At 41.2% G+C, this 25943-nt stretch overlaps 1 protein-coding gene across 3 annotated transcripts; it reads right to left on the bottom strand.

Moving 5' to 3' along the window:
• Positions 1 to 1417: 1417 nt before the first annotated feature.
• On the bottom strand, positions 1418 to 24753 carry pank4 (pantothenate kinase 4 (inactive)). 3 transcript variants are annotated; one of them, XR_013962116.1, is made up of 20 exons: positions 24622 to 24753; positions 23793 to 23875; positions 23374 to 23582; positions 22454 to 22637; positions 20054 to 20146; positions 18734 to 18887; positions 17338 to 17519; positions 15552 to 15633; positions 14637 to 14737; positions 12330 to 12485; positions 10980 to 11092; positions 10637 to 10724; positions 10142 to 10293; positions 9117 to 9172; positions 8822 to 8871; positions 8535 to 8639; positions 7300 to 7400; positions 5039 to 5107; positions 3347 to 4124; positions 1418 to 3262 (listed from the first exon to the last, which is right to left on the bottom strand). XR_013962116.1 is itself a non-coding variant. In XM_080727775.1 (19 exons), exons 1-19 carry the CDS (start codon positions 24749 to 24751, stop codon positions 3869 to 3871), a joined length of 2364 nt encoding a protein of 787 aa, XP_080583901.1. In that variant the 5' UTR covers positions 24752 to 24753; the 3' UTR covers positions 1418 to 3868. The 3 variants fall into 3 exon arrangements, 2 of the variants coding, with proteins under 2 accessions (XP_080583901.1, XP_080583902.1); XM_080727775.1 differs by having other exon boundaries at positions 1418 to 4124; XM_080727776.1 differs by having other exon boundaries at positions 1418 to 4124; positions 10142 to 10284.
• Positions 24754 to 25943: the final 1190 nt, after the last annotated feature.

Genomic DNA, 25943 nt, shown 5'->3' with positions numbered 1-25943 from the left:
TACACTATTGTTGAACTCACAAGCTGATAGAATATACACATCACTTGTCAGGGTGCTGGACTAGAATAGCATAATACAAAACATATATATCTATTTACAGATACAGAATAGAACGCACTCTCACATGCTCTCCAATACATTTATTGACAATGTTTCGGACCTAGGCTCTTCGTGAGGTCAAGAGTTTAACTTGCCTTAGAGTCCAGGCTTGAACTGATTGAATTGAGTATGTGATTGTGTCGTTTCTATTGTTAATCATCACCATGAAACAGTTTTTCAATGAGCTCATTAGCTTAATTTGTGGAAACAAATGTAAATAAAATAAATAGAACATGAAAAGGGAAAGCATTTTGAGATGTTAATTGAACAAAAGCTAGTCTGTTTACACAGAATATCACTCACTTTTCCTGACATGACAAATTACTGCTATTGCTACTCAAATGTCAACAAAAGGTTAATGCAGCGGTTTACTCTGCTAGAGTAATTAATGTTATGGCAGTATTTGTAGTCACCACCACTGTCAATTTCCCAAGGCCTGGAACCAAACGGGACTTTATGGGGTTTTCCTACGACTTAAGAAGATCAATTACAAAGTCAACATTCTGTATAAGGAGGCTAATCCTATTGCAGCAGTTAAAATGGGGTTATTGAGCCTGTCTCTCTGTGTGCTGCCATGTTAAGTGTATACAGTACATAATCTTATCAACATTTGAAAAGATAACATACAACATGGTTATGTTAACATTGGACACATCTACAGTACACTAAAGTCAAAACATAGATGGGTGGGTTGTTCTGTTCCTATGCTATTTTGTGTATAGTTTCTAATGACTACCAAAGACGGTTACGAAAACGATTTAACATCTTGGCATTTCAAATACCCGAAAAACAGCATTTTTCCTGTGAGCAAAACGTGGCCACGTTGTGCTCAGGTCAGGTTAAAAGAGAATTAAGAAAATGGAAGTTGACCCGGATCTTTTCAGTGGTGATGATTTTAGAGAAAAACAGACTCCAAAAAGAACATTCTAAAATAAAATGCAGATTAAAAGTTGCAGACTTTTCCGACAGATTACCCCAAACACAACGGCAGCGGAGCTAGTGAGGGAGAGGAGTAGCAGGGTTTTTGGAAGACCCCCTGCCAGGCACCTTCATGCATTATAAGCTTGCAGCTCCCCAGCAAGTGCGCACAGCAGGCATCCACTACCACATACTGAGTTGCCTAGCTTCAGGGGTTCAGTTTAAAAGCTTTAAATATGGGTGCATGTGGCACTTCACAGCTCTCCCAATCTCTTCCTAGTTCACCGAGTTCCTTGAAACTCCCTTGCTACTGTTGCAAAAGATGAACAAACATAATACACAAAAACTCCCTTGCTACTGTTGCAAAAGATGAACAAACATAATACACAAACCAAATGAAATGAATAAAATATAAGTGTTCACCTTTTAATTAAAACTGATTGTCTGGAGAATATAATACATAAAGTTGTGCTTTGTCAGCGTATGAAGTTATGCAAATGAATTATATACACACAAGTACTATATATCACATATATGTATTATGTACAAAATAAATGACAATGCAATTATCGCAAAAGTGAGTCCACTTGACACACAAATATAGCTTTGGGAATCATTTTGACAGCAAGGCAGGACAAAATCTCATCAGCTTGAAGTGAACTTGTCAAATCACAAACACATTAGTGAGTCACTTTCCAATCTCACAGTGTAGCATTTGTACTAAATTAAGTGGTGTGGTGTTATTGCATTTAAACAAATGTATCTTTAATCTACTGTATGTAGGTGTATTTATTTCAACATTCCAATATCATCGTGACAGTAATGTACCTGTGCCACTTAGTGCCTTCAGCCCAACAGTCCATTGGTTCACTAACAAAAACAACAAATCAAAAAATGTCAAGGTGTTTTGATGACAGAATAATAATTCAAAATCATTTAAACCTGAAATATGCAGTGTTGACTCTGACATCAGGCACCTTCAGGAAAAACACAAAAACTTAATTCATAGTTGAACACTGCCGCCTTGTGGAATAACAAAGCCAAATCAGCCCAAACAACCCACTGTAAGATAAAGTGCTGTTACTCACATCTGTTCAAACTAACTTCCCTGAATCAACATTACCAGCTACTAACAGTGCTGTGGAAAAAATAAATTACCCCAGGAAATCTTTTTTTCTTTTTTTCAGGACGACTGCAGCAGCTGACCGTGAAAAGTGGAAAGCGCACTTACGCTGACTCCCATTCTAAGCGTGGAAAGCGGACGTGACGTCACTATTTAGCGTACTGGAGTCTGGTGGGATTCCTGCTGCTCTTTAGCCTCGTACAACTCCATTGTAACCAAGGCATTTTCACTCGCTGGAAAGTAGACTAAATCACGTCTTTTCCCCCTTTTAACGCATTCACGGGCCTCTCCAAGTTAATTTAAGTACATTTTAAAGTCAATAAAGTAAATAATTTAAAAGTCAATAAAGTCAAATGTCTTACATTAAACATTAACTAGAACCGATTACGTGAAATAATAATGTTGGCTACCTTGGAGAGGCCCGTGAATGCGTTAAAAGGGTGAAAAAGACGTGATTTAGTCTACTTACCAGCAAGTGAAATAGAATGGAGGTGAACGGGGCTGAAGAGCAGCAGAGGCTTGTTAAGAATGAAACCAGGCTCCAGCGACGCAACTTCCGGTCTGCAGCGAGATCAAAGCGTGACGCTATTCTCCTCCCCTGTACTACTCTGGTTAACAGGTAAGGAGCCTGAAGGTAGAGAGAGGGCAAGATGTGCAACACATGACTCTAGGTCGAATTGAAACACATATTTCAGCCACATGATATTCAATAAATACCGTACATTTTTTCCATAACCACTTAAAGTTTAAGTAATTATTTAGAAAAGAAAACCGTGTAAAACAGCCAATCTACAAGTTCAAGATTTGACACGTTGTGAGCATTTCAGATCACTTTTTGTTGTTGTAAAACGTTTTGAAAAGTCAAATGTTTTCATGGGATGACGTAATTTCTCATAACACTGTAGGTAATAGTAATATACATTATAACACCTAACCATTTGATGACCTCAATTTAACCATTGGCAGTAATTGGATGAAAAAGGAGACAAATTGATTCAGTAAAAATGACTGTGAAATTGCTTTAAGAAGATAATAAATATATATGCAACCTGCAACAGGAATTAAAAAGCATGCTGGTTGCATTTGTAATGAATGACACTTTCATTACATGATAACCTTAGCCTCAAGGCACATTAGCCACACATTTTCTTCTCCTTTTTTTGTGAAATAAGCGCTTTACAGTGGTGTGCACACATACACACACACACACACACACACACACACACAGGCTAAAGCATCTTCATTGTGCAAGCGTGGCATTGGTATGGTAACAAGCGGATGTGCTTTAGACAGGTGCCATCAGCTGATGATGTCTATAAAATGTGCCTGCTGTCTAAAAGCTCAAGATCATAACATTCCAGTCTATCAAAGACTAATCTCTCAAGACAGATTCAAAAACACTGAATGGGTTCCCAGATTGATCAAAGACAATTTCAAATCCAATGACAGCGGTCCTCAAGTCATGGAATGAGGGCAGTGGGTATCAGAGATGGTGGCAAACTACTTGCACAGCCGTTGAGCAGAGACAAAGAAATCAAACCAAAATGGAGCAAGAATGTAAAAGAAAAATCTCCCTGATCAGGATTACCTTTAAAACCTGTTTAATTATACACCATCAGTCATTCACCAAGTGGCAGTAATATCATCACCATCACCATCGTCATCACATCCTGATATCAGGTGTCAAGGTTCAGGCCCTCGTCCTAATGAACCATGACATTCCTGGGCTCACGAGGGCGTCGGTGGCGCCATAGGGTCCTTGCTTTGGTGTTTGCCGCGTGGTACCTCATATTTGAAGACTACGCTGAACAGCTTGCCACCCAGCCGGTCAGCCAGCCAAGAATTCTTGATGACGGCCATTTTGAGGCTCTCACAGCTGAGCATGGCGTAGTAGTTGGTATGTATGGCCCGGCCCATGCCCTCGATGACCACCAGGTCGGTCTTCCGCTCCCGCACCACCTGTGCCAGCACCTTGTCCAAGCGGCTGAGGGGGTGGGGTTTGGGAAGTGGAGGAAGAGACAGAGGATGGAACATGTTACTCACAGGAATTCGGACAACTCTCCTAGCCGGTTCAATACTGTCTGGAGACGACTTGCTCTCTACGAGAGTAAAAAAGTATTTTTGTATACTGTGTGCTGATTCTAATGAATGTCAGGAACAAGGTAATATCCACACTCTCTGGAGTAGTTTCGGCCTGTGGCCTTCCTCAGCGTCTCAAAACATGAGTTTTGAGACGCTGATGAAGGCCACAGGCCGAAACCAGTCCGTCTATTAGTGAGACTGCTGTTGTGCTAAACTATTGAATGAAACAAGAAACTACTCCAGAGAGTGTGGATATTCCCTTTTTCCTGATACTCACAGGAATGTATCTGCACCTTTTACAGCATGTAATTAGTAGACATTGAAGCAGTTTCACATGCTCTCAATTACTGCAACCTTCTGGGGGGAATTTGTATAAAAAATAAAATATGTAAAGACTCATTTCTTACATCTTTTCATTGGGCATTTCCCTAAACAAGGCCAAGAAGTTATCAAATAAAAATGACATACATTCTCAAACACTTGGAACCTGCAAGTATGGGTTCATGTTGCTCAATTGCTCACATTTAATTAACAGTTAAAAATAGGTGGAAACCTTGCATGGCCAAAACCGTTACTTCAGAAAATGGAACAAAAAATAACCTGTGTCCACTGTCCACTGTCCAAATTTCGATGCTCTTGCATCGTGCCTTTGTGAGCTTGTAGAGTGTCTATTTTGTCTATTTGTCTATATACTGACAAAGTAGGGCATTGACGAAAAAAAACAAAGTTGAAATATGCAGACAAAAAGCTTCAGACCGACAGTAACGATATCAAACATGACCGGTGTTGTGTGAGTGTGAGGTGAGTGTGACTAACCTCAAATCCAGGCACGGAGAGCTGGAGCCACTCTGCACTAATGTCAGCCTGTCCTCCTTCAACCCCGACCTGCACAACAATAACATCAACACATTTTACACTTTCACCAAGGCTCTCTGACCCGGAAGCAATTGCAATGAGCAAAGAGGCATTGGCTCAGGAGGGATAAATGTCTATAGGGTTTCACAGTTCATTTAACGAATCAATTTCATCAATAAAAAGAAAATCACACCCATGAGCGGTGCTCACTTCACGCTAGAAAATATTGTTCCTGAAGAAACAGTGTGGGTTCGAGTAGCACGCTAAGTACAGTATGATGATGATGATGTATAGACCCACATGATGTCACATCATTATATTGTCCAAACAGAAAAGAGACATACAGATAGGGGTGTACATGTCACGGTTTGTTAGAGAAACAGTACGGTCGAGAAACGGAGCACTCGTGGTGCGGCACAGGCGGAACAAGCGGTCGCCCACAACAACGTCCTCCAGGCGGAGCCGCTCGATTGTCCACGACATTGCAAGCGGCGCGAGGGCCGCGCGGCCGGCGGAGCGCCGCGCGAGTTACGAAGCCGTGGTGAATGCAATCGTTATATTTATGCCCAGGCCGTAAGGCCTGGGCAAGCCCACGATAAACGCTCATAGTAAGCTAATGGCTAAGCTAATGGCTAAGCTAATGGCTAAACACCGCCGAGCTAGGCTCGTAAATAAAGAAAGAGAGTCGCAAACGAGTGACGTCAGCGCCTGCACTAGTGAATGGCTGTCGTCGCCATCTGGTGGTGATTAGTGTGTGGTGAACGACAAAACAAGCGCTCTTACAATGAACGTCCTGAGTTACCCAAACATACTGTAACATACATATCTTTGCTGAAAATAGCCTATCTACAAGCTCACAACGCCGCGTTGTGAGCTTGTAGATCTGCTATTTTTGGCTATACATGGACATACACAAAAGTCACATATTGGAGGGGCTAGCACAAAAAAAAAAAAAAAAAAAAAAGACAATCATTTATTAAAATAATTGGTTAACACATAGAACGGTTGCCAGGGTATCGAAAGTTCCCGGTATGATCCCAGGTTGTCCAGCATCGTGTGCCATTGAGCAAGTCATTTTACACCCAAGTGTTCACTGGCAGCTGCTCAATTCTATGCAAATGTTCTTGGCCAATTTAATTGTCCATTTCCTACAGTCTATCTGAAGGACACTTTGACAAGGCACGTGGATTCTCGATTGACACATTTGTGGTTTGTGCTGCTCAAACCTGTGACATTTATGCAAATGGGACGTTTCTCCAGTCACAAGGCCACCCAACCATTAATGCACAACCGTGGATCTTTATTGGGAATCGGAAAGCTCTTGAGCTGTGTAATTAGACTCTTATAAAACCAGATACAATCTGTATCGTTGCAGAATGTATTGAAGTAGAGCAGGGGTTCTCAAACTTTTTTCTAGCACAACCCCATATTATGAGGGATTTCTTTTGGCGACCCCATTTCAAAGCCACCCCATCCCCTTGCGATGGAAAACTCTGCAAGGGTACAGAATATAGATGGTTCTAAATGGACCACTTATTTGTACCACCCCCCATAAGCATTTAGCCAAAATATGTTGCTACTAGTAGTACTTTAACATATTGCAACAAGGATTTTGTGATCCAACTCTGGATAACTGGTCTGGTTGTCTGTCTGTCTGGATTCTGGAATGATCTCCTCAGTCCCCACTCCGAGCGAGCCCCGGTCGGTAATGTTAGCCTACATGGCGTCGCGATCGAAATTTAACACCGCAAGGGTACAGATGGAACCAAATGGACTAGTGGTCCATGAATTTGAACCATCCGCTGATATTAAACATAATCCTAGAAAATTGTTCAGTTCAAATCAGTTTGTGTCTCTAAGCCTCAACAGGGCTTGTGTTGAATGGGTCTGCTATTAACCTCGGAGGAAACTGTTCACTACTTCTCGTTGGGGGCGGAGCGGTGTTTGTGTGTGTGTTAAAGGGAGAGGAACGTCCATTCGCTGTGAGGTGAATGTGAGGTCGCTGGTCGCAACCTCAAATTTTTTTAAGCGTTGATAAAATATATTCATTATTTTTTTGTCTGCCAAAGTGGGACCTCAACAGCACCTTCCCGCGACCCTATTTTGGGTCCGGACCCATAGTTTGAAGACCGCTGAAGTAGAGCATTGTTGGAGGAGACCGTAAGACGCAATTAGACAATTAAACTTTGCCTTTGTTTTTTAAAAGCATTCCCAATACTCACTGAATCACAGGATCCATTTCAGCTATTCGTTGTGTCACAATCTGCAGCTCACCATTTGTCACATCATTCAGAGCTGGACCCGAGTTGCTGGCCAGCACAACCTATGAAGACAACCAGGAGATAGTGCATAAGTGATAAACCACATGAACCCTAGTGGCCCTGTCCCTATTCCAGGCAAACATTTGGCGAACATTCTGTGAAACTAACTGATCAACAAGCTCAGCTATTTTCAGTGAAGAGGTTTGGTGTAGAGCAAGGGTCTTCAACAGGAGGTCCTCAGAGTTACTGCAGGGGGGCCGCCAAATTCTTGTGTGATAGGTTAGTTATTTTATCCTCGCATCCCTATACTCTGAGGAGAACTTCAGCCAAAAACAGCAGCCAAAAATAGCAGATCTACAAGCTCTCAACGCCTCGCGCAGCTTGTAGATCAGCTATTTTTGGCAAACTAAGTATCAACGATTTATGATTTTAAGTGGTTAAGTGTCAAACAAGTCTATGAATCTATCTATGAAATCGATGAGAATCTCCATCACACGTTTATACAACATGTAGAGGGGGTCCCTGCTTCATCTCTCTCTCTGCTAAGGGGTCCTTGGCCTGAAAACATTGAAGACCCCTGGTGTAGAGGGGTAAAACAGCTGGGTGCCATGTATAGACCCCATGGAGGACACCGGTTAACCACTTGAACCCCAGCATTCATTACGGGGAAACATCACCCACAAATAGCTGATCTGGCTTTTTTTGAGAGAAGGGATTTGCTGTAGAGGGAAAAACGTGAGCAAACAGCAAACTCAAGTCTGATCACCAAGTCTAGAGAAAAGAAGTATAATAGTGTTTAAGTGGTTATAACTGCACAATAAAATATCCTTTTACAGTACACACATATCGTCACTTTTGGGCAGAAACCTTGCATCTCCATATTTGAACTTTGTATGTTTTTCCCCACAAATGAATGTCCTACTTAATCAAACAAGAGTGTCATGCAAAAGCAGTGAGAATAGCCGATTTACAGTACAAGCTCACAATGCGTTGCGATATGCCATTTTTTCAAAGTGAAAGTGTGTGGGGGTTTTTGAACCAATGAAAATTATTAAGATTTTGTGACAAAATAACTACAATGGATTCATTGTAACAAAGGTTCTATTTTCTCTCCATTTTACTGAAAAGTAACTGTTTAGGACATACAAAGTTTCCACCCGACGCAACAATAATTTATATTAGGGATGGTTTCTTACCTCTGTCCCACGACAAAGAAGCTCTCTAACAAAGGGCATCACCCCTAGAATAATGTCCATTCCACTATTATCTACGAAGAACAAGGCACACTTGTGAGGAGGACCCTGTAAGAGAAAATCAGGATAGACTACGTTCAAATGCTGCGACACTTACATTTTGCATTCCAGCAAGACAGACATATGCGAAAAAGCCTCTGCACTTTTTCTCTATGTGCTAAATTAACACGATCATATAAATGCTTTAATTTTAATGTCGAGAAAAAGACAAAGGTGAGCAAAAGTCAGACCTTCAATCTTTCGATCCACTGCTCATAGCCATCAACAAGCCATGGCCGCTCTGAGGAAACATGCATGTAGAGATATGCTAAATCAATAGGCCAGTGTGATTTAATATACCAAACTATATTGTATAAAAACCTTTCAATATTACTTAAGTGTACTAGTAATAGCTTATAGGAACTCTTAAATTTTTTTTCCAACCTTATTCCCATAAATCGATCCTCACTAATGCTAACTATAGGTCGATACCATTTCATGTAGTAAAAATACAAATGGTGATGAAGAGAAGAGTAGTTTCCATACCTTCCAGCTGCCGTTTAGCCTCCTCAAAGCCAAACTCGGGATCGGATTCTAGAACACTGCGTAAATGAACAACAGTGAAGATTTGCACAGGTGTCCACCAGTCAATTTGTGAATTTAAATGGCTTTGTTCATACAGTGGAGCAATAAATAATTAAATAAATAAATAAATACATGAAATCATACAGGCTTGTTATACAGACTTCATTAACTGTAGCTTAATTACTGATTCTGTATTTCAACTTTCTTTTTACATAAAATTTACAAAATAACCTACCAGCCAATCATGCACTAATCCTTGGTTTTGGGTGTTACATTTGGCAATTCTATCAGCTCTCCAACAAACTGTGGCAACAAACTAATCAACATTTAGAGCAATGGATCTCTATGTGGGGACTGAGGACCACCAGGGAACTTGAGTGGGTTCCGGGGGTTCCCAGCTAAATGATTGATAGTTAAAGGAGTAGTTCACCACTTTTCAACCTGTCTTCATATAATAGGTCCTCACTAATGTTCATGATAAAATATCAAAATGTTTTTTCTACTCAGTCCAAGTCTCCTAGGAGAGCTGTGGGAAGTTCAGAATCCATCGTCTTGTGACATCATCATTTTCCAAAAAAATAATTAATCAATATTTTTGAAAAAGATATTTAGATTTTTATTATCGCAAGAACAATGGCTTCCACTTTAAAATTGCAACTTTTCAGGAATAGAAAGCCTGCCGTTTCTATAAGCTGGATTGGCAATCGATGATGTCACAAGACGATGGGGTTCTGACCTGCCCACAGCCCAAAGAGGATTGTACAGTGTAGAATGGGGTCCTAAGACTCAAAGATAACAAATAATCTATCAAATATCTGTGGCTTAATGCATATCAAACTGGGGTTCCTTGAATTCAAAAGGTTGAGAACCACTGATTTAGAGGTCCAGTTATTGCTTGCAAACATGTCAAGGCGATTTAAATGACTGTCTGAAGCCTGTAATTTAAAGAAAAACCAACAAACACTGAAACCATGAAATCTACTCACTCAGACACAGCCTTGGCCCCCCAGTCAAAGACGTTCCCAGCCAGGACTCCTCTGGCCAGGGCAAACTGCCTCTCCTCCCAGCTCAGTAGCTCCAGGGCCTTTACAATAGTCTGGTAGTACTTGAGAGCCATGTCATTCTCCTTCTGTTTGATCTGGAACAGAGCACAGACAAACTGTATGAGATGCAGTTTCCATTTCCCACTGAAAAAAATATATAAAAAACATATACTACGAAATGCTGTAATTACTGAGGCCAAGATAAAAAGTTAAAGACTACTTGTCATCGATTAATTCCCCTTTGGCTTACTACTCCAGATTTGAGGTAACAAATAAAAAATAAAATAAAAATAATAAACTGAACTGACATACAGAGCAGATCTAGACATAAGAGCAGTTCTAGTACAAGGAACAGATGAACTACATAGAGCAGTGGAAACATGGAAAAAGTGAGTGAGAGAGAGTGAGTGAAGAGAGATCGATAGATTTCACTCAGACCTTAGAGTATGGATCAGGAAAGTTGAACTCGTTTAAACAGTGTTCCCTCGTGTCTAAGAGACTTCTGACAGTGAGGGATCCATAAGCACTAGGTGAGAAGAGAAGCACTCTACATTAGCAAGAGAGAAATGTACACAAAACACACAACGGAACTGGGATGACAGGAAGGCAGCTCTGCTGTTTGAGGAACAGCAGTTTGGACATTTCAAAGTTAACTACTTCATTTAAAAATTATACAAGAAGTTACTTCTATTAATATTTTTGTGGCAGTGTAGTCAAATGTGTAAAAGCAATCGTCTGTGCGACATTTGACACATGCACAGACGAGAGAGAGAACCCTTACAATGGCTGATGGCGGAGGGTCTGCAGCTTGTGTCTGTATTTCTGACGGAACTTCTCGGCTCTCTCAGTAGCCTCAGGGATGTCCGGTTGGCTGGCCACAGCTCTCTTCACCACCTGTTCAAAGACACAAAGGTCCAATTCATCAGCCATGCTGGGAGTTAAAGGACAGTGTCTGTCTCACACTCTCACACACACGAGAATAAAAGCTGACGTCAGGCTGTGTTTTAGTGTCTGTGGTCGACAAACGCCCATAGTTTTTGTGGCGTCTTGGAAAATCTCTAAATGGTGTAAATATGCAGTAACTAATATACTTTATTTGTCAGAATTCTGCCTGTAGCAGTCTGTCATTTTGGCAAGTTAGCAACAATCATTTTCAAAATCAATTCAACCAAAACCCTCGTTTGGGGGAAATCACACCGAGTAAGCGTTGCCTAGCCTACTCTGTTTGCTGTATGCTGGTGTTCAAGCGGTACTACCCCCCCCCCCCCCCCTCAATAAATGCCTTTATTGATAGGACAGTAGACTGACAGGAAATGTGGGGAGAGACGGGGAGTGACTTGCGGCAAAGGTCGTCCGGATCGGGAATCGAACAGGCGACGCCTATGTGGCAATGCCTAAGTGGTATGCACCCGGACCAGTAGGCGCCCCCAGGCGGTACTACTCCAGTCTACTACTACTACCGTCTCCAGTTTTGTATTGGATTCAGCTGCAGAAGTTTATGCCATCTCATACAGACAGACAAACACACATGGTCAAATGTAGAGCACCTGGCTCCGCTGAATAAAAATGAGGGGTGTAAAGGGGGTAGGCACTCCCTGAGAATGACGTAAGAGCAAACAGACCGCTGTTCTGAATATAGTAAATTTTGGCGGTAGTGCAGAGGGTAAGAGCAGCATTGACACATACAGGGGTGTCGCACCAAATTCTGGGCCCTGGGTACTTTAACTATTGAAAAATAGCAGATATACAAGCTCACAGTGCGGCACCAAGTGCCGCGCTGCGAGCTTGTAGATTTGCTATTTTCTTCCGTTTTTTGAAAAAACTGTTTCTATGTCAGTGGTGCCTCAACTTCTTCATGTGAAGGACCCCAAAATGATATTTGTCCACAGACCCCCCATCTCAAAATATTTAGTTCCAGGGTCCCCCCCAGAAGCAAAATTTGAGTTACAAATGTTTGCTTAGAAAATACATATATTCAAAGATTTGCACATATTTTCACAACTTTTCAAAAATAGCAGATCTACAAGCTTGTATATCTGCTATTTTTCAATAGCTAAAGTATAAAATAATTTAGGCTCCTCCCTTGTGACGCCCCTGGACTCATACAAAACAAACTATCATCATCACACACCCCGTCCAGGGCTTCTTCGAAGCAGAAGAGCCAGTATTCCCGGGCGAGGGCGTCTTCGGAGAGGTCCACTGTATCTGGGATGTATGAGGACGGGTCCTGGAGCAGAGGCAGGTTCACAAGCTTCCTCTCTAGACGATCCATCTCCAACATGTCAAACTGGAGGCAAAGACGAGACGACGCAACATGAAGCCTTGCTCACTTTCTCTCACAATGACATAATATACGTAGATGCCTCATTGGCCAGCCACCCGACTGACTTTGTGTTTTATCAATTTTAGGTACATTCAGTTTGTTTTTAAAGCCGGTTTGCTAGTTTAGTTTTAATCTTGTGGAAATGCTTAAGTTTGTGTTTAGTTTTTTATTAGTTATTGGTTTTTTTCATAATTCTAGGTGAGATTCAAAAAGGTCAGAAAAAGTATATTGTGAAATAAAAAATACATACCATTTAAGAAAAGGATCCACTACTGGCATGCTATCACACAAAAGACTTGGTGGACCCCCTGTAGTAACTCTGAGGACCCCCTAGGGGTCCCGGACCCCCTGTTGAAGACCTCTCTGATCTACGTGTATATCTACTGTATGTATGCTCCCAGATGCATCAAACACACCCTTCTCAAGTCCTACTCAAGATAACCACTTAAACCCTATACTTCATTGCACGATTGTGTTGCATGAAAAAAAAAATCACCAAAGAGAAGTACTTTAAAAGTGCATTCAGGAAAGTGCAGTCAGTGAATACGTCACACACAGCACACACCCATGGCCATTTTACAATGTGGGCTTTTGTGAACACCCCAGGCAGTTTTTTAAGTTGCTTGATTCAGTATTGAGATATTTGAAATAAATTTTAACAGACACGCTCCCTTCCTATACAAAACCATTGTTACTTGAAACTTCATTTAATAACCACGTTAGATTAATTGAAAACACGCCAGAAAAAACTGACTGGGGTGCTCACAAAGTGAAATAGCCCTTTAATAGCCTAATTCCCCACATTATAATCTTAATAAGATTTCAACAAAACAACTCAAAACACCAGGTAAAATCAAGCGATCACTACAGCATCTGCAGTTAGCAGCTGGGAAAAATTACAAAGCAATTATAGAACTGTGACCTAAATTTTGGAATAAATGAGACAGTTCCGAATCCTAACATGACCGAATATTATGCTAGTCAAGATTGCTAGAAAGCAATGCACTGAGCATGTGACATCTCATCAAACCAGCGCACACACATAAAGCATGAGGAAGTACTTACAGGGAACTGAAGGAAAAGGTTAGGCAAACACAGGTATGAAGAGTTGTGGAGAGGAAATGAAAAAAGGACTGTCAGATATGAAAGAAAGACAAATGATTTCAAGAAACGGCTGCGGATTCGAAAATTCAATGACGGTGACATTTCCACAAGCGTGGTCAAAATGACAGCTCTGGTTGAAGTCAAGAAAATGATGAGGAAAAACTTTTGTAAATCTATAAATATCACCATGGCTGAATCATGTCAGTGTGTGTTAGGGCTGCAACTATCGATTATTTCCTTAGAGATAATTATATCGATAAACGTTAGAGTTTCTTTAATACATAACACAGCATCTCAATGAACCCATTATTAACCACCCTATTTATACTTAACATGTAACCAGAACCGGAAGCAGATATCGTCCTTCCCAGCCCTGGGATCATTTACACTCTGTTTAAACAAAATGGGACGCAACTACAGAACGGGGCGACGGTTGTTCATGGTTCTTGTTTTGTTTTGAAGCTGTGAACGACGTACATACGCACAATGCATGGTCCGTGTCCGATCGTGCACGATGGACACGATGGACAAAATAATGCTTAAGTGGTTAATCGATTTGTTTATATTAAAAATAATAATCTGAAAAATCGCATACCTACACACAGGGCATAGCTTAATGAAATGAACTGTTCGAATGCACAGCTCCACTTCAAACTGAGTTTTTGTTATCTATTAATGTATGGCATAAACGGTCTTCATGCAAGAACGAGGAGCCAGCTGTGATTCGGATGTCATGAGAACACAGGCCGGGTAAAGAGACATGGATTATACTGTCAGATTTATTTTAGAGTTTATAAACAGATAAAATATGTTACAGTATTTTTACTATAGTTTTTTGCTGTTGATCTTATTCTCTTAATTTTCGATTCTTCACCCGCCATGAAGGAATACGTCACAAAAACTCTCCAAATGATTCAAGCATTCATAGGATGAGTAATTAATGGAAAAAAAATAATAATCATTTTGCGTTGAAGTATTCTTTTTAACAGTGGTCATTGGCTGTGCACTCACCGTTCCGCTGCGTGCGCGTTGCATGGGATTCATGTCAGGAGAGACGCTCATGAGGCCAGAACTCCCAGCATAATTCTCCCCCCAACTGTACTGGTTGGGATCTAAATAAAGACAAGGGACAGTTATGGCTTTATCAATGTATTTCCTTTTTTCTGTTTATCAAAGTCGCTCAGAATCTAGGTTTTGGATTTTGTTTGGTTGTTTTTGTTACATTTTAGTGATGATTCAATGATTTCTGATTCATTGCTCGATTTCTTTTAATCATTAAGATCTCTGGATATTTCAGAATAGTTATCATCAAGTCAAGTGAATCTCAGATACTTTCGGGCTTTATGCGCTCTTGTAGTACAACATCCAACAATCTTTTCTTTCAAAATGGTCCTATTCCCAAAACAATTAGTACATAGGAGGACTGAAAGAAGTACAAAGGAGCCCTAATAATCAGAAGTAGATGGATTGAGGATAGGCCATACTTTCACCCCTTAAAGCCTGAGATGTTATGCATACTTGATCTCGGGAAATTGAAAGTTGATTTATTTTTGTAATACCAAGTTTCCCAACCGTTTTCCGGTTTCGCTGTAAGTGTGGGAGAGGTGGAATGGGCAAGAACTGAGGTAGAACAGATGAAGGGTAGAGAAATAGGAACGAGTTAGAAAATCTCAATACAGTTTCAGGCTTATTATATTCCAAAAATGAAACTAACAATTATTTTAATCTGCGGTATGTGACAATAAGTAAAATTCTGTTATATAAACAAAAGTACATTTCCACCAACACATTTACATTGATGTTGCGAAAATCAATGGGGCAAGTTGTCAAACTTTTGCAGCACAATTTCCAAAAACATTTTTGGCATTAACGCCACTAAATCATGTTGGAGGGGAAATTGTGTTCTGTGAGGGTTTTTCCCCTTACTGTCTTCCTCGGCTCCTTTGAGAAAAGCTCCAATGGCACCAAGATAGCCTTCATGTCTCAGGAACAGAGCTTGAACTTCACCCTATAACAACAAGCAACAAAACTAAGCTGATAACAGGCCTGAACTGGACTAAAACAAAGTTGTTCACATTGGCTTAACTCACTTAGCGCCGAGCGAGCCAGATTTCAATATGAATCTGCGCTTATAACGCCAGGAAATAGCTATATTGAATCCCCAAAATCACATTACATAAGCAGGTACACGTGCCTGCGAATGCCACAAGATGACCACTAGAGTGAGCCATAGCCAATACACTTTCCATGGTCCCATGTTAAGTCAGAATAAAAAACAAGGTTCAGGAGATAACAGGATGGTACAATGACATGCTCTCCATTGACATTCAATGGACAGGCCGCGGGCCGCCATTTGAGCTCAATACTGCTCAATTCGTGCTTGATCGTCTCAAACCACCATTGGTATGGGCATCGGAACGTATATAGATGCCACACAGAAAGTTTCCGAATCAAATTCCGACCTAGTGAAGCTACGTGAGGGTCGGATGGTTTGCATTGAGCCTAGCGGCTAACAGAGGCCTACGTAAACAGGAAGCTATGGCTTAAAGGTGACGTCATAATCGTATCCTTTTTTTTCACGGTTTTCATCTGTATGCTAGTCGAAGGTAAGCTAACCGTTCCGCTATCAACCCAAATTAAAAGCTTAAACAATGCTTTTATATAAAAGTCGCTCCGAGTCGCTCGGCACTAAACGCCATCATTAGTTAGTCGCCCCGAAAGTCGCTCGGCGCTAAGTGAGTTAAGATGATAATGAGGAACTCCAGGTGGGCAAAACGATTAAAGGGGTTTCACTTTTGAAAAAAAAAAAAAAAACCTTTGTTCATTTTATCGTCTAATCAGGCTTTTGTGAGCACCCTGGACAGTTTTTGAATTGCTTGATTCAGTATTTCCTGTACAAACCCATTGAAACTTAAAATTCCATTTTAACCATGTTAGTTTCATCAAAAATGCCTGTTCTTTTTTCTGGTGACTCCTGATGCCCTCCTAATAAGTGAGCTGGCCGTGTTTTTTCTATATGTTTTTTCAATTATTTGTTATCATTTATGGGGAAAATGAAAATAATTAAATACAATAAAGAATTATTAAAAATTAATGAAAAGAATGAAAACAGCTCACATATTAGGAGGGCGTCAGGAGTCACCAGAAAAAAGGACAGGCACTTTTGACGAATCTATAATCATTAAAATTGAGTTTGAAGTTACAGTGGGTTTGTATGGGAAGGGGGCGTGTCTGATAAAATGAATATCAAATACTGATTCAAGCAACTTAAAATCTGTCCAGATGCTCACAAAAACCTTGATTATACGATAAAATGACCAAAAGATTTTTTTTTTAAAGTGAAATATGCCTTTAAGTATTTAGAGAGTTGGAGACTTGCCTATACTTTAACGGTTTTGGGGGTTTTAAAACATATTTCTTAGAATGTTTTTTTTTATCCAAGATCCAAAATCCAAGATCCATGATATAAACTATCATTCTTTGTGTTTTAGAGGGGGGTTTAGCTAACACTTAAGGCCTCTCCATACTTCGACCGAAATGTTCGATGAGTTGTGTTTCCGAACTCTCGTTCGGTCCAATGCTTTTCAGAAGTCCCGTGGGATATCTTTTTATGGTAGAAAAGGACCTTTTGACCGAAAACGGCGGTTTCGGTCGAAGTATGGAGAGGCCTTTAGGGGAAATACAGAGCAGCAAGCAGAAGAGGAGTCCTTGCCTTGGTGAAGAAGTTGATACTGTAGGTAATAGTGTGCATTGTGACAGGATGACCTCTAATGAAGAAGCCACCAAAGTAGACTCTGGAGAGGTTGTGGAGCTTGGCGTACAGGCAGGCCAGCTGCCCGATGTCATTACTGATCATGTGGAGTAAGCTCTTGGCCATATCTTCTTTGGAGAATTCTATGGATTTGATGTTAGACATACATGCACAATATATTAAAATAAATAGACATAAAGTATTATTAAAAGGGAAAATTCAGACTAGTTTCATTCTACTGTGAATGCACTGGTGTTAATTGATCAGAAACACAAACAGAACGAGGAGGGAGCCCCTTTTGAATGTTCAAAACAGGTACTTAACAGGATAGGAGTGTTTTATTTATTTTAGTTTCCCTTATATTATGTGTACTTGTAATTTACCGGAAGACGGATAAACGTTAAGAGTTCACGTGAGTTTTTAAGTCATTTTCAGACCCACAGGTTTACCCACTTCACAAAAATCACAAATGGTTCAATGACAGAGGGAGAGTGTCTATATCTTGGCTCAATGCCATGTCCACATTTCTCAACAGTAACACAACTAGGCTGCAGTCCAACAAGGCCTAAAGTCAGACAGTCACCAGTTATTTCTTTCCATGAATGGGAATTGCCAATTATGCGTTATCACGAGTCTAGATGCAATCTGCCATCCCAGAGAGAAATAAGTCTTGGTCCCATTTGAACACTTGTGAGTTACAAATGTGCTTCGGAGGGAGTAAAAGAGGGGACCACGTATAGGCCCCTGGGGAACCCCGGCCAACAAACCACAGTATATAGCAGGGATCTTCAATGTTTTCAGGCCAAGGACCCCTTAGCTGAGAGAGAGATGAAGCAGGGACCCCCAGATTCCATATAGTTTCATCGTTTGACAGCACAATCATCAGTGTATTTTGGATTCATGTCAATTTGTTATCAGATATGTAACGACTTGAACCGTCAATACTTAATTAACTTGACCTTTCACTCTGTACTTCGTGTGCTCTTTTTTCCCCACTACCTCAAACATCTTTGCCAAAGCTGCGAGGCGTTGTGAGCTTGTAGATCTGCTATTTTCGGCTAAAGTTCTCTGAATATGGACATTAGGGTTCAAGTGGTTAATATAAAAAGGGATAACAAAGGTTTCTATCACACAAAGATTTGGAGGACCCCCTGTAGTAACTCTGAGGACCACCTAGGGGTCCCGGACCCCCTGTTGAAGACCTCTGGTTTAAGTGGTTAACACTGAGGATGTTTTACTGTGCACGCTGAAGGACTTCACTAAAATGTCTAGTTTTAAATGTATCGACAGTATGTAAATGAATGCTGTGACTTTTCATTTGTGTCAGTCAAATAAGAGCAAAGTATCCTTGCATCACCTGTCTCAGCAGTAGCAGACTTCCCAAAGCTACTGGCAATAAGATCTCCAGTCAAACCCAAGCATCCGTACGATCCTCCATAGATATCTTTGACAAGCATATCAACACTTGTGTGCTGTCCTTTTGAGGCCAACTGTAGTAACTCATCAAATCTCTGAAAGACAAAAGTTCAAAGTTCAATTGGCTTTTCCTGAAAAAAGATCACACTTTGCACTGTTTTCCCAGTTATTTTGTGGGTGAGGGAGAAAAAAGAAGAAACAAACAAATGCAAATTGCTCCTGGAGTTTACAGGCTGTTATAACTTATGGTATTTCTATACTATACGGTGATATGCAACATACATATTTTACACTGTGTATGTATTTGAGTAAACACACTTATGTTTTAGTGGGCAGACTAGTAGATTGCTTCGTAACTGTCTTGCTTGAAATGCTATATTAAGAGTAATGAAACATGATGACACGTATGATATCTGGACATGTCACAATGACCAGCAAATGGCCCTCGTGTGTCTAAAGGTCAGTGATTCAAATAGAGATGAGAGAAGAGACTTTTTTTTACATATTAGGACTACAACACAATTGTGGTGATGGATGCAGGATGCGAATATTGAAACACCTTGTGAGTGGCAGGTAAGAACAGCTTTTTATTCTGTCGGCCTGATATGGAATGATAAGAGGGTACAGTATATAAGAAGCACCCAGAAACTACATAATGAGCCATTGCTGGTGCCAGCTTGTGCGCTCGCTACTGTAGATTAAACCTAGGATGTTGTGATGTATACTTCATACTGAATAAATAGTGAACACGCAGAGTGGTCTGTCATCCTTGCTTGCTCCTCGAGAGCTTCCACCACAACAGTTTAATGTGTCTGTGTCTCGTCTGTATACTGAATGTTTTGAGTCTTGATGTGTGTCTTGATGTGTGTGTTCCATTCTCTGTCAATATTATTTTAATCCCATGTCTATTTTTATTTTTGTTGTAAAGCACTTTAGCTAACTTTCCCAGGGAGGCTGTGATACCTCGGTCGTTGGCACACACACTCCGGTCCCCCTTTTTGAAAAGCGGGACCACCACCCCGGTATGCCACTCCCTCGTCACTGTCCCAGACTTCCACACAATGTTGAAAAGTTGAATGTATCAATCAAGACAGCCCCTCCTGTTGTTTTAAATATGCAGTATATGACATGCACTTACACAATTATGTGACCAAATAATAAAGATTGCTGAGTCAATTATTCACAGTCGACTTTGAAGACAAGGTAAGAACTGTTGTAGTCTGACACCAAGCATAGTTATGGGTCAAGGCTAGAGAGGTACCTTTGTCTTAGTGAGCAATGCTCCAAGGCCCCAGAATGTTCCTCCGCCTATTGAACTCCCTCCAATACGCTCAAATTTGTCCTCTGATTCAACCTATTTAAAGGAAAAAGAAATGGAAATGATATGAACCTCAATGAACAGAAATTATCATTTAGATGAACCCAAGTCAAACCAATATTAAGTCAAGCGGACTAAGAAAATAATTAATTGCTTCAAAGTAACTTGTCTAAGATAGCAGTCAGACAGACATACTTTTTTCTGCCCACTATGTACGTATTATTGTTTGTAATCTCAGTGTTCTCAGAAACCATAGCAGACTGTGGAACAATATTGTTGCTGGTCTGCTGTATGTCAGTCTAGAGATAGGAGAACATAATCTAAATCTAGGCTGTAAATGTAACTAGACCTTACCCGTTTGAAGATATGTGCAGAGTGTGGGTTATGGAGAAATTAACTGTAACTGGTGCGTGTGTGAGAATATGTGGGAGCATCATAATGTAAGGAGCAACCCATGGAGGAGTGTATATTTTTTGATGGATACAAATAATTTAACAGCTAAATTAGGTGAATAGAAGTATGGGGATGGAAGATAAGACACACATCAAATGCACCCGGTGCATTAGTGACCCGTGCATGCAGAGAGAGAGAGAGAGAGAGAGAGAGAGAGAGAGAGAGAGACATTCCTAACTGTGAGATTGGTGTGTGTTAGTCTGATACTTCAGTCCGCACATCACCACCCCCTGTTGGTGGGTGGTAGCATTTACTGACTGACTGACTGACTGACTGACTGACTGACTGACCTACTGACTGACCTGGATAATTATATGTTAGATGGACAGTATGTTGTAGTTTCCTGTAGTGTGCTTTTAAAGCGTAAATCAAAAAGGCACCCCGGTTCAGTCTGGTTCTTGTAAAGGAGCGTATGTTTTCGGTGGAGATGACGGAGGCGTGCAGTCTCAGGCGACCGTGAGCCAGGTGAGACACCGCCGAGCCAAAGGTAGCGAGCGAGCCATACACCGCCGAGCGAGCAAGTCGCTGTGTCAAGCGCTGCGAAGGTCGCATGAGCCGAATCAGCGCCGTTAGAAGTTGTAAACCGGGGGGCCAGAATAGTAAATCTTCGTCGTCGTCGTCTAACCCTATCCCTGAAACATAATTTGGCAGGTCAAAAGGAAACCCTGTTTCCTGCAGCGCTTTATTGGCCAGGCGGGCCACCCAGCCTAAAATCTGTAGCACCTGGCCAAGAGTCTGGTGAAAATTATGCAAAATTCCTCCTAAACGTGCAATACAAACTATACTTTTGCGTTTGTGTTTGTTTAAGCAACTTCTCCTCCTATGTTGAGGGCAAAAATAAGAATTAATCAAAATTAAGGGATGCCTAGCCTACCCAAGCCTTTTTCCTGCAGGAAACCCTGAAAAGATGCACTTATTTGTGAAGGTAATGCCTAGTATTGTTGTCCACGATATCGAAACATCTATATATATCTGTTGACAATTCAAAAAGCATATTTCCAGTTTCCAACCCCTTTAAGAGCCTAGTCTAGCTTTCTCAACTAGCAACACACGACTACAGTAGAAAGTAACCACCCACACACACACACACACACACACACACACACACACACACACACACACACACACACACACACACACACACACACACACACACACACACACACACACACACACACACACACACACACACACACACACACACACACACACACACACACACACACACACACACACACACACACACAGTAAGCACCTTACCATAATCACTTAAACCCTCTAGAGTCTCTAGAGCAGGGGTTCCCAAACTTTTTTGTCTCAGGGGCCAGGGCACCCCATAAATATTGTTTTAATCCGAGGCACCCCTACATTATAATTTTCACTCCCAGCACCTTATATTTATAGCATATCGTCGTTGTCGGGTGGAAACCTTGTATGTCCAAAACCTTTCGTTTTGTATTTATCATCTATAAAATGTACTAAACTATTGAAAACAGCAGATCTACAAGCACACATTGCAGATCGGCTGTTTTCACTAGTTTTGTGCGACAGTCTAGTATGATGAAGCAGGGCTTTACTTTACCAAAAGACGTAAACATTTGAAACTTTCTGCCCGACAGTGACGATATTTTAGTGATTATGTTGCGAGGAAAAGGTTGAGATAACAGCCATTTTGGTTAGAACTGACTGAAAATAACTTTGTACTTAAAATGATATTAAATATTTTTTCAAGCGTCCAAATGAATTCCAAATATTATGAAATGATCTCGCGGCACCCCTGGACAGCCGTCACGGCACCCCAGGGTGCCCCGTCACCCACTTTGAAAACCCCTGCTCTAGAGGGTTTTTAAGCGGTTAAAATGAAGTAAACCTTGGCTCAGATATCATTACCTTCACAATAGAGACCCCTGAACCGATGTTGACCAGTAGGTAAGGGAAGATGTCTGGGTGGGTGTTCTGGAAGCGGAACTCAGAGTCGGCATGCTTGGCATAGACAAAGGCCTCATGGGGGATGTTCCTCAGCACAAAGTTACAGCCCTTGATCAGACAAGTCATCTCATCCTCCTTGTCCACTCTGGCATAACGCAACACATTAAAGGCCAATTAGCTCAAGGTTTTTAGGATCGCTAACTACTTCTTTCCTATTCTTCCAATTCTTTCCTATGGCTGGCTATATCGGCTGGTGCTAAACCCCTTTTTACTTTTATATTTTTTAATTATTCTTTGTTGAATATGACGGTTAAATCATGGTTAGCTAGAGCAGTGGTTCTCAACCTTTTCAGGCCGCGACCCCCAAAATAATCATATTTTAAGTGGGGACCCCCCCACCCTACGAGCACTAAGAGTTGAGGCATTACAGTACATTTTGTATAACACGGTTCTATTGTGAAAATAGCTGATCTACAAGCTCACAACCCTGTGAGCATGTAGATCGTTCTGCCTCTAATAGTTGACAATTTGGCCAATGTACACTTAAACATTTTGTTGGTTTGTTTACAGTTGTTGTTCATTAAGTTAATCCTCTGGGGACCCCCCCCCCCCCCAAAATAATTTGGAGACCCCCCCTGGGGGTCCCGACCCACAGGTTGAGAACCACTGAGCTAGAGAGGATTCCAGACATTGCAAATAGATATCTGAATTTGCCTGGTGGGTTGTGCTCATTCCCAACCTTGTACAAGCTTTGTTCTTTCTCATGCATAGAATAGAATAATATCATGGTGAAAAGCAGCCTGAGTGATAACAACAACAGATAGCATATTAGAAACAGTATTTTTGTGAATGTTTAATCAAGAGTTCACTGGGACACTCACTTGAGTCCAATTTTCTTCTCAATGAGGTCCTTGAACTTGTGCGCTCCTCCGCCTGTGGCTTTGATCACTTTGGTGTCAGTGTTGACCAGGTGGTCCCTGATGAAGTCCAAACACGTTTCAATGTAGGCATTTTCGAATTTGATAAAGTGCAGGCGAGCTGTGATCTCTTCCTGCACGGATATTTCGTAAACCTTGTCTTCTGCAGCCTCCTAGACGAAAATGAAAGCACAAAAGCATGGCTGAGAGATTGCACAACGTTCACGCCACAAGGAAGCAATCAGTGTTTTTCTTGCTCATGCTCAGCAAGAAAAAAATATGAAATAGTAGTTTTAAAAAGTCCACGATGTCTCTCAGTCAGTGTCACACACACACACACACACACACACACACACACACACACACACACACACACACAGTACCTTTGCAGAGTGGTCAAAAGACCGGACTTTTGCCACTTTGTGTTGAACAGTGGAGTAATAGGCGAGCTTTGTTAGGGATCCACCTGCATAAAGCAATGCAGCATTTATTGCAGCGATGACTAGTAACAGGCTACTACAGCTAGAAAACAGACAGTCATTACAAGGTTCAATGACAAATGGTGTAAATCATTTGTTCTCAAAGTGGGGTCCGGGGGAGGGAGTTACAGGGGGTCCCCAGCCCAGCTAAATGATAGTTGTCCAAATGGACCCTTACTGGTATGTAACTCAGAGTGTTCACTCTCAGAGTAAAATTAACATTGATTTTACAATAACAACTGGGGTCTGAGATAGAAACACCGTTAAATGGGGGTCCGTAGCCTAATGCATGTCAAACTGGGGGTCCCTGCTTGAGCCGTGGGGCTCACCTGGGGGTCCGTGGCAATGGCATATATTTTCAAATGGGGGGTCCACGGGCTAATAGGTGTCAATTTGGGGGTCCTTGGCTTGACATGAGTTAAGGTGGGCAACTGGTGGTGGCTGCCTGTGTGTTTTGAGACTTCCCACATGCTAATAGGGCTAGCTAAAGGGCCATTGTACTTCTTAAAAGTTGATCGTGTATACGACTTCAGCGACACAGTGATCAACGTGACGAACAGTCAAGGTGAACCGCATGCTTCGTGACAAGTTAATACGATCACTCTAATCTAAAGCTCAGTCTTGTTTATTTCCACTTAATGGCATGCTGTGTTGTTGTCATTGTGTCCAACCTGGAACCCATGGAATCCAAAACATTGAACCGCGTTGTCGTAGTGAAGTGATCGAAACATACCTATGTCTATCGCGAAGCGCTTGGCGTTCTCCAGGTTTCGGAATATCTCGTCCGGTGGCAGAGTTATGCTCTTATCCATGCTGTGACTACTACTAGTGCTGCTCCTGTCACAAGGATCACGTTCCGCCATGGTCGACGGTACACAAACACTGAAGCCCCCCGTGTCAATCACATCACAGCGACGAGCTGACGTCACCGCGTACGTCCCCAACGACCAATCACCGCACACGCACGCACGGCCGTGGGCGTTGTCCTTTAAACATTCCAGCATTACATTGGAGTGTGTTTATGTTTGTTTGTTGTTTTCATTCTGGGAACAAGTGGTGTAAAGCAATCGTTATGGTTCTCAAACTTTGAAATGTCAACTCTGACAGTGTACATTTGTCCATTTGTACTGTCAAAGTTACAGGCTTCTAAGGGTAAATTTAGGCCCCAATAAGGAACCCAGATAGTCTCTAGAATTCACTTTAAGAAACACTGGTGTAAAGTAACTAAGTACATTTACTTACTGTAAGTACTGTACAATTTCCAATTTTGAGGTATTTGTACATTACTTGTACATTACTGGATCATTTCCAATTTCCAATGCTTTTACTTCTACTCCACTGCTTCTTGGATCCAAATATTGTACTTTTACTCCACTAGAGTATTGTAGCCTACTAGAGTCGTTGTAGCCGGGGACCCACCAGCCTAAAAGCTCAAGGAATAGGGTAGGACCTGTGATTTTCTGCCGTACTTTTTATTTCTGTTTTATCTATTAGTTTGGTCATTAAGGTCCACAGAATGAGAGGCCTGCTCTGCCGGAAACATCGAGAAAGAAAGTTATGGCCATTTGTATATTCACTGTCCCATTGACTCCACTACACTGTGACTACACAGGAAAAGAAAAAAAAGTTAAAAAAGGTGATGATTCATCACTTTTCACCGTTTTCTGGGTCTGAATATTTGCCCAAGGAATGTTTTTCATGCAAAACAAATGCTTGCAATGGATTTTTTTAAACTTTTTTTTGATGACTCATCACTTTTCACCATTTTCTGGGGTCGAAATGTAGCCCAAGGAATGTTTGTCATGCAAAACAAATGCTTGCAATGGATTCAGAATCATGAAGAACCCCCAGTTTGACCCCTCACATGCTACTTTTTTTCTTTTTTTAATATTCTTCTTTTCCTGTGTAGTCACAGTGTAGTGGAGTCAATGGGACAGTGAATATACAAATGGCCATAACTTTTTTTCGCAATGTTTCTGGCAGAGCAGGCCTCTCATTCTGTGGACCTTAATGACCAATCTAATAGATAAAACTGAAATGAAAAGTACGGCAGAA

This window comes from Nannobrachium achirus (assembly GCF_963921795.1).
Source record: "Nannobrachium achirus genome assembly, chromosome: 6".
NCBI classification, from domain to species: Eukaryota; Metazoa; Chordata; class Actinopteri; order Myctophiformes; family Myctophidae; genus Nannobrachium; species Nannobrachium achirus.
Note: the sequence above shows the minus strand (reverse complement) of the source record. Positions and strands in the feature narration are given on the sequence as shown.

What these genes read in the sequence shown, in the direction of transcription:
- pank4 (XM_080727775.1), bottom strand. Translation starts at nt 24,751, where the DNA reads ATGGCGGAACGTGATCCTTGTGACAGGAGCAGCACTAGTAGTAGTCAC. An exon ending in GTCTGCTACTGCTGAGACAG is followed by an intron (nt 17,520 to 18,733) that starts GTGATGCAAGGA and finishes TCAAATCCATAG; the next exon opens with AATTCTCCAAAGAAGATATG. An exon ending in TTCCTGATCCATACTCTAAG is followed by an intron (nt 10,294 to 10,636) that starts GTCTGAGTGAAA and finishes GCTCTGTTCCAG; the next exon opens with ATCAAACAGAAGGAGAATGA.